General features: G+C 34.5%; 1 protein-coding gene across 1 annotated transcript; it reads left to right on the plus strand.

Annotated features, from left to right (window-relative positions):
* Positions 1-77: 77 nt before the first annotated feature.
* On the plus strand, positions 78-9,191 carry LOC110999247 (cGMP-dependent 3',5'-cyclic phosphodiesterase-like). Its single transcript, XM_022268216.2, has 16 exons — positions 78-622; positions 1,204-1,320; positions 1,629-1,724; positions 2,464-2,600; positions 2,829-2,934; positions 3,598-3,735; positions 3,920-4,071; positions 4,304-4,529; positions 4,780-4,934; positions 5,285-5,443; positions 5,537-5,625; positions 6,612-6,801; positions 7,279-7,420; positions 7,951-8,096; positions 8,196-8,292; positions 8,993-9,191. The coding sequence occupies exons 1-16, from the start codon at positions 494-496 to the stop codon at positions 9,107-9,109; spliced, it is 2,196 nt and encodes a 731-aa protein (XP_022123908.2). The 5' UTR covers positions 78-493; the 3' UTR covers positions 9,110-9,191.
* Positions 9,192-9,578: the final 387 nt, after the last annotated feature.

Raw genomic sequence — 9,578 nt, forward strand, 5'->3', positions numbered from 1 at the left:
TAACCTTAACTCCCTTCTTTCCCACCCATCGAGTCCTATCGTCAAAATGTTAGGGAAATTTATTTCTGTTAATAAATTAAACTTATAGGTTTCTCCCCTCCATAACTTGTAGTATTATGTTAACCTCTTGTATATATTATTATATATCTGTGATTGATGTAAGCTTTGTGTGTGTTGTCTTTTTTTGTGAAGTCATTTTTGTTTTGGGTAACTCTGCTTAGATTTAATTCAATCCATCAAATATATCCTCACCGTGATAACGCTTAGAACGTGACATTGGCGGAATTGTGATTGACACAGAAGTCGCCATTAAAAATAAAATGAATGAATGAAGGTCAGAGATTTGACACGCCCCTACTGCATCTGTAGATATTATAATATACCATTCATAATTTTGAGTTGTGACATTATAAATAAATTTCAAATTCCTTAAACCATAAAATTCGATTTTTGCCAACACTACCGTGATATTGTTAATTGTAAATCTTTAAAGATGGCATCGCAAAAACGGCATAGCAGGCGAAAAAGTGTACAAAACAGTGATCCTGGGAAGATTTTGGATTTAGTTATGAGTCTTACCGATGATGGTGCTGCACAACTGGAAGTAAAAATAAATACCTACGTTAGTGTTTTATTTAAAGGACATTTTTACATTTTTTTAAAGTATTGTAGCATAATTTTAAATTAATAATAAAAATAATCCATAATCGTCGACGACCAATCTCTCTCCGAGGGGCTTGATCCTTTGGCGTTGCGTAGAGATGTGGGGTCACTCTGCATCTTCTGCCGCATTTACATGGAGAGTATTCACAGGAGGCGTATCACCACCACGTCTGCCGTTCCACAACTGCGCGTTTTTGAAGGCAGTGTTTGCCGCGCACCACCACTTTGTGGAACCAGCTGCCCACTGAAGTATTTCCGAAGTCCGAACCAATTCGACTTAGGGTCCTTCGAGAAAAGAGCGTACAAATTCTTAAAAGGCCGGCAACGCGAGCCTTCTGGCGAGCTCTCTGACATCGAGAGTGTCCATGGGCGGTATCACTTAACATCAGATGAGCCTCCTGTCCGTTTGCCCCCTGTTCTATAAAATAATAATAATAATAATAATATACTCAATGTTATGTACAGTGTAATTGTAAATATGTTCGTTTTCGTCCGTTAAAAAAACCGATTGAAAATCATTGTTGCATAATCAATTATCAGTTACGCGACGAATGCGAGGCCGATGCAGTGTTGCAAGTAGTAGTGCACAATGCTGGTATGGAGGCTTCACTTGATGCTGTGGATGCTACTGCTTTAACTAGAAAAAATAAGATATGCGTAAGTAAATGCCCTAAATTACTGGGTTGGTGTTCAACTAGATTTAGTGCAATGTTCTGTGATTTTAACCGGCAGGGAGACAAAACTTGAACAATTCTACATCTGTATATCAATTAAATTATAATTGATTTTTAATAAAGACATAAAATACTTAAGAATTGTGACTATTGTCCCTATCATATTTTTTCACTTTAGTCGTGGGCATATAGTTACGTCTTTATATAACAGTACATATAAATAGTAACATAATCTCGTAAGTATATATAAATATCACAATGAAATGATTTTTGCATGCAATGAATTTGTAGATGACCGCAAAAATGGCGGATGTATTGAAATCAGTAGTCGAACAAAACGATATTTTAACGAACTTTGGAGCTGATTTTCAAACAATCGTGTCACCAGTAAGTATATTAACACTCAGTTCTGTTAAAAATAGTAGCTTTTTTACTGAAATTATTAATTGTTTTAGAAATATTTGCAAACGTTAGTAGTCACTACAGACTTTGAATGTGTCATGAATATTAGGTTTGCTCGTTGCAAACACGTCGTTTGCATGTTGTATTTAGAACCAAGGTACTGCAATATCAATAAAATTAAGTTGACATCAACTAGATACTATCTCTTGAAAATTAAAATGTATATAAAACGTTTCTGCCCTCTAAGGTAGAAATAATATAAAACGTTATCTGATGGGTCCTTATTTTATTTATTATTCGTTTATGAAATAAAAAAGAAAATAAAATACGTTTATTTTGGAACATAAGATCATCTAGGTATCACTTATTCCACGTCAATCAATTCGAACTTAATGAGTATGTATAAGTAATCCAACTGTTACACATAGTCATATTAGAAAAAAGAAAAAAAACTTACATAAAAGAAGTCGAAACAGATTATATTCATCGAAACAAAATAATTTAAGAATGAATAGATATAAAAGTTTTCACTTATATCTATTCATTCTTAAATTAGCTACAACTTAATATTTAAAAATATAAATAAATAATTAATAATGCTAAATAGAGTCAAAGTCCTCCTACTTTTTACCTAAGTACATAAATTTTATCGTGTTCGCACGAGGTACATGGAACAGTTGTGAATAATTTGTTAAAGATATTTATACGTATTCTCGCATTTCAGTATGTCACGAAAGACAATATTAAAAAACGCGTGATTATGTTTCCCGTAGCAGACAAAACATTTTCGGTCATCGTTTGCGTGATTGCGCCAAAGATTTTGGAAGAGCACGTTACTGTATTGATACACGAGTGTTATTTGTAAGTAATTAAACATTGTCGTTACACAAATTATACAATTGTATACGCTACAAAGTCGATACCGCAGTGTTTTTTAATAACAGTAACAACCTTCGAGGCTTTCATATTAAAAACTTAACTCAGATAATATTCCTGCAATAATCAAGTACAAAACGTATCCCTAGTAAGCATCGCAATTCATGAAGCAAATGAACTCAGCTAAGTTTTAATTCAAAATTAAAAAAATAGGTTCGTGTGGCCAGTACTAAAAAAGGCCATAGCTCTTGAATACGAATGCACTTTGAAGCAAAAATGCCAGCAGTTACTGCGGGTCGCTAGACGATTGTTTACTCAAGTAAGTTTGCATGCATATTCCTAATAGACTACAGGATTAATAAAGTATTTTTCGGAGTTTTATACAAATGTTAATTATAACGAGGTATATAGTTATTTTCTTATAGTGCCATCTCCTTTCGACGCGACTGTTGGCAACAGACTGTTGACAAATCATGGCAACGTTGATTTTGGATGACATGCTTCTGAACAATGACTTAGAGCTTGACAATGATGAATGAATCTGCGGCCCCACTTTGCCTTGTATGATTATTTGAGGGATGCTGGTATTCCTTGATATTACGGAAAACGTGTCGGAAATACTCAAGTTTCCTTTTCTTCACCGTCATAAGCGAAGTGCTTTGTTCTTCTGAATTCTGTCCAGCACGGTTATATTGTATATGCGGTCTGTCTAAGATATTTTAAGAATATATCTAAAAATCCAGGAATGCTTATTGTTTTTTAGATGCAGGGTTTTTTGTAGTTTTGAAAAGGCTTTCCGCGCTTGCTCAATATTTAACAACGGATTTAGATGCTGTGGTCGTCCTTTTCATCAACCACTGTGATTCGATATCGTATTTTTCGTTCTTAGGTCTGACTGATGTAAAAGTTGCGAAAAAATTTCCGGTGTCCGAGTTTACTATTCGTTTGCGAAATACATTATACATGTTATTTTATATTCGAGGTGGCTTCGTTGGAAACATTGCTCCAAATAGCAATGGATCAAGCAAAACAGTTGACGAAAGCAGAGCATTGTTGTGTACTCTTGGTTGACGTTGAGCGAATGGAGCTAGTGAAGAGATTTACAGGAACTACGAATACGGTAAGTTTTGGAAGCATTAACGCTCCATCCGTTAATATGTACCTATGCTTCGTAATCCCAAGCGTAACGTTAGGTATACAGCGATATAATTTTCAACATTTAAGTTTGAACGAAAGAAACGAGTAGAAAAGTATCCTATATTAGTGGTATGTAGAAAATATTTACAGAATATTTTCCTTACCAGGATGATAAGGAAATGTCTGAGCGTCGTTTTCCAATGGACGTTGGCATAACGGGTCAGGTGATAAATACAGGCACTTTGATAAATTGCAAAGTCGCCAAAAACCACCCTGCGTATTATTCTGAAATAGATTGCAACTCTGGAGTCGAATGCAAGTATGTATGTTTTTGGTAGCCGAATCTTTGCAGAATCTTATATTTGCCATATCTTTGACAATCTCATGGTAAACTTTTTCGAATAAATAGAATCTGTGACTCAATTGCGTGTGATTATTTTTTTATTGATTCTGATTGAAGTTTCAAGCAATTTTTACTTGAGACTGCTAAACTTAAGGCGTAGTTTCCCATAGTAATGATAAAAAAATCAAAACGCTTTTTGATTTTCTAGATCCATCCTTTGTTTTCCGATCCGTGAGCAAACCGGCATTATTGGCGTTGGGCAATTAATCAATAAAATTGGCGATCCGTATTTCGATGCCATGGATGAGGAAATGGCTCTCGCATTTAGCATTTATTGTGGAGTCTGCATCATGCACTCTGTGGTCTATCAGAAGATCCAAGAGGCGCATATAAGAAATGCTCTAGCTAACGAGCTGGTTATGTACCATATGAAAGTACGAAACGTTTCCAATAGTATATATCGTAGCATTGTCTTAATCAAATGGTCATATCATTTTCATTCGAATTTTCAATTTCATTTCAATTTGAATTTATTTATTCCTGTCCTGATATATTTAAGTCCTGATTTATTTGGTGTTTTTTTGAAATCGCATTTAGGTATAAGGAAGTGGAATTTACTAATGATGTAACGAATCAATTGGTAAAATGTACCCATATTAATATTAAAAACCCGACGTCTTAAAGGTCGGTGACTCTGAAGTATCCCGTCTATTAGAATGCTCTGGTTTTCACAACCATCCGCACCTGAACAGTCTTCACTTTAACATTCGTGCGCTGCCTCTGCGGGAACTACCTTGTTATGTGCTGAAGATGTTCGACGATCTTGGTTTTGATAAAAAGTAAGTGCTAATTTTGGAAAAACTTAACCTTTCACGGAACAGCATATAAAACCGCATTGAATGAATCTCCATCAAAATTCCTAATTTATAAAAAAAACATACATATAAAATTATATTTATATATTTTTTATAAATTAGGGGGCCAAGTAAGCCTACCGCCATGAAATGCAGTATTTTGTCTACTTACATTAACATACAAGAAATATGTGTTTTTCTTTTCTTAATTGAATGTAAAATTTCTATTCCTTCATTGCTTGTTGTTCTTGGATAGTCGGAATAAATTGTATTCACTCACTATTTCTTTTATAACAATAACCAAATACATTTTAACTATATCTGATGATTGACAGGTTCAATATAAAGAAGCACAAGCTTGCCCGCTTCATACTTCACGTGAAAAAAGGCTATAGAGATGTGCCATACCACAGCTGGCTTCACGCATTTAATGTTGCGCAGTGGGCCTATGCTGCTTTGACTAATTACAAACTTATCCAGCAAGGATACTTGAGGTGGAGAGTCGTAATTTTTTTATTTTATACAATTTTGTAACCTTATAAGTGAAGGATTTAATTTGTAATTATATTATAAAAATGTCATTTTAGTGATTTGCAAGCACTCATGTATGTGATAGCAGGATTGGTGCACGATATGGATCATCGAGGTACAACAAATAGCTTCCAAATTCAGGGTCGTAAGTATAATATATTTATTTCGTAAACATAAGTCACATACAACAGAAAAAAACCTATACTCAAAAGATTAATTATTTTAAAAATACATATATTATATTTATAATAAAAAATATATCCAAAGAAGAAATACATAATACATATATACAAAAAGGTAACTTAGCGAAAGGAAAAAGTAAATAAAAGATATGAAATACAAGGACTACCTAATCAGGCTGTCTTGTGTGATGAAAGTAGTGTGTGCTGATGATTGCAGGTGATAAAGCGCTTTGGATATTCTTGATACTCCATTTGTCTGGCTATATCTTGGGGCATTATTCCCACGATGTAGGTACTCGCCACACTTATACAATTTTAAAAGCCTGAGCAAGCAAACTACAGATTTGGCTCGTACAGCACCTTTTATAATAATACTAGATTTATTTATAATAATAAAAACCAATATTATAATAATACGGTCACCTATATATTTTCATTCGTCGAACTTTGTGCTTGTGGGCTGATCGTGAAATCGTAGGCTATTACGTGGAAGTCCCCGGTAATCGATGTACACGCGAAAAAGCGCAAGCGACGGGGAATCCCCCGTTTCGTTGGATAAACGCGCATAGCACATGTGTTGTTTGTTGATTGATCTCAGGGATTCCAACTTAAAAAAAATACGTTTATTTTGGAACATAGGATCATAATGGTATTATTCCACTTGTTCCACGTCATTAAATTCGAGCCTGTTGGCATCCCTACTCATCGGCAAAGAAGACAGAAGGTGTTGGCCGAGAGAAAAAGCCGGCGTAAAAAACTCTTGGTACTCTTTTTAAAAATTATGATAGGATTTTTTTAAATTGTCGATATTTATTTAAATTCAAAATCCTTCTTATCCAGCCAAGCTGGATTTTGGATTTTTTGAAATTACCTGGGCAGGGCTGTAGCCAAATACCGCTTGAGTATGACCGCCCCTGGTTGCGCTCGTGATGGAAAATAAATATTTCAGAGACGACTCTAGCAGCGCTATACTCGAGCGAAGGTAGCGTAATGGAGCGACATCACCTTGCACAGGCGATGTGTGTGCTCAACACGGAGGGATGCGATATTTTGGAGACGCTCCCGAGACGGGACTACGACAGAGCCATTATGACGTTACGGGATTATGTTCTGGCGACGGATTTGGCTAATTATTTCAAGTAAACGATTTGAAATTTTAATCTATATAACTTTATAAACACAGGCTATATAATTATTTCATCCATGATGAGATACTGTAAAAATATAATTAACTCCCGATTCTTGTCGATCACTTACTTTATCTATGTTTTTATTGGTAAACTGATCTGATGTTAAGTGATATCGCAGCCTGTAGACATTTAATTTCGGAGTGCTCGCGATTGCGTTGCCGGCCTTTAAATCATAATTAATCTAGGAAGGTTATTATCATAAATTTAAGAAATATAATTAGTTAAGGATCTATTCAGAATGAAAAAGGCGGGCAGCTGCAGTGCTTACGCAATTACGCTTTTTGTTATGTATGACTCGTAGTAAACAATCATAACAGCATATCAACATATATATTATAGAAACAGTGTGGATATCCTATATGGATATCTACGCTGTTTATCTGTGCCCAAAGAGTCACGTATGTTTATTTTATGCATAATTTGTAGGAATCTCAACGAATTTCGTGCAATATCGTATGACTTCCAAAAGGGAAATCGCGGTCATACCTCAGCTCTGCAGTCGTTGCTTATGAACGCAGCCGATCTCAGTGACCAACTCAAGGACTGGGGAAGTGTGAAGAAGACCGCTGTTAGTTCTTATTGCTCATGCTTATCATGTGTCATCATAGTTATTTATTATTACTCTATCTTTTTCTACAATAATGGGAATCGTAATGGTACATTATTACAATCAACTGTTCAGAAGATAATAAAGTATAATTTCCTTAGTTCATGTAGGCGTAGCCTCTAATATCAGCTACATTTGGTGCGACATTTCGTGAAAATGATTATAGTATATAAGTGCGCAGAACATTTAATTATACAAGAGAAAATAAATAATACAATTACAATAAATGGAAAACTAGGTTAAGAAATACAAATATTACATCGAATAGGCAATTTATAAATTCAATATGTTGCATCTTTGGAATTAATTTTTGCTGACGGAAGAATGGCTGCGGCATCTTGAAGACAACTTATGTTCATATTCGCACAGTCAAGAGTCACTAGTAGTGACCATAATATTACTTGTTATTAATTGTAAAATTTTCAACCCAAAGCAATATATAATAAAACAATCGATAACACTGTACAGTACTGAAAGCAGCTGTTTCGTAGGCGGCAGTACTCAGCGAATTCTTTAAGCAAGGCGAGTTAGAGAAGAGTAGAGGCGATCTGCCTCCGAATATCATGGACAGGGAGAAGTGCTTCATACCTGACCTTGAGATTCAGTTCTTGACTACAACATGTGCGCCTTTATTTGAGTGAGTAGTCGCGGATTTTTTTCTTTATTTACTTCGTTAGTTATGTATTGGTAACAAAATTCCAAAGACTATGTATTAAATGAATATTCTTGTGAACAGAATAGTTGGCCGAATTATCCCAAAAGCAACCCCTTGCTTAAAAATTATCGAGAACCACATTGAGAGGTGGGACGCAGCTATACCTATTTTTGCAGAGGTAACATCTTTTTCTTTTCAAACCTAAACAGTAGTTCCATTGGTTATCTACTAAAATGAATTATTAGTAAGAAGCAAATCAGCCTATAAACTTTTTACTTAATATAGAATAAAGATCTTAATTCTCCCACAAATAACGATTTTATTACAATGGAATCTGTGCACTTTTGTTTCTATGAGTTTGCGCCTGATAACATTAAGAAGTCAACTGCGAGTGCTTTTATATCTATACTAATATTATAAGGAGGAAAGGTTTGATTTTTTGTTTGTTTGTATGAATTGAATAGGCTCCGAAACTACTTGGCAGATTTGAAAAATTCTTTCACTGTTGGAAAGCTACATCATTCCTGAGTGACATAGGCTATATTTCATTTTCAAAAAAAATAGGCATCCTTACTAAAATTACGATAACATTTGTTTATTATTTGATACAATTCTAACAGATGGCGCTGAGTTAAAGGTAGTTTAGTTTAGGTCCGTATCGTGGTACCAACGTTTCACATAAGTTCTCCTACGGTTTCCCTTGATTAATTTACTACTATGTAATATAACAAAAACCTTAGCCACAGCAACGCTTGGCCGAGTCTGCTAGTTAGTAATATTTGAATGAGTTACTAACATTTAATTACTGATTGATAAAGTTTTTAAATTGGTAACCGGAAGTCCACCGTTACGAGATGCCATTAAAGATTTTTTTTAAGGTTCCCATAACAGCTGGCCTGTCAGTCCTTCTGAGCCCTGAATTGGATAACTTGATAGAACAGAACCTTAAAGAAAAAGAAAGACAGCGATTGGAAGCTGAGCAGGAAGGAGATTAATATATATATATATTTATAGTTATTTTGATAGTTATTGTTTGTCTCACTTATATTGTTTGGAATTAAATTGTTACATTTCGTATTTATATTTTTGTCTACACTATCGCCGTTATTTGCAATAATAGTTATCTAAAGAAACTTCGTTATCTAGAAATGAAAAAAGAAGCATTCACTCTCTTTCTGTTTCTTTCTATTTATCTCAGGAGCGAGAAAGGGAGATAGAGAAAAAATACACGCCATTGGTTGATGTTGTCGTTTAGTAGTTACATATTAGAACTTAAGATGGCAATTCTATCTTGAGTAGTAAACGCAATTTTTTTATTCAAATTCAAAAAATAATTTATTAATATAGGTAACATAATGTACACTTTTGAACGTCAAAACATTTATTGCCAGTTCTCAAATCATTAGCACGTATACAGTGTGTAAACAGTGAGAATATAGATAAACAAATACATGGAGTGATCAA

The sequence above is a fragment of the Pieris rapae genome, chromosome 10 (genome assembly GCF_905147795.1).
Source record: "Pieris rapae chromosome 10, ilPieRapa1.1, whole genome shotgun sequence".
Lineage (NCBI taxonomy): Eukaryota > Metazoa > Arthropoda > Insecta > Lepidoptera > Pieridae > Pieris > Pieris rapae.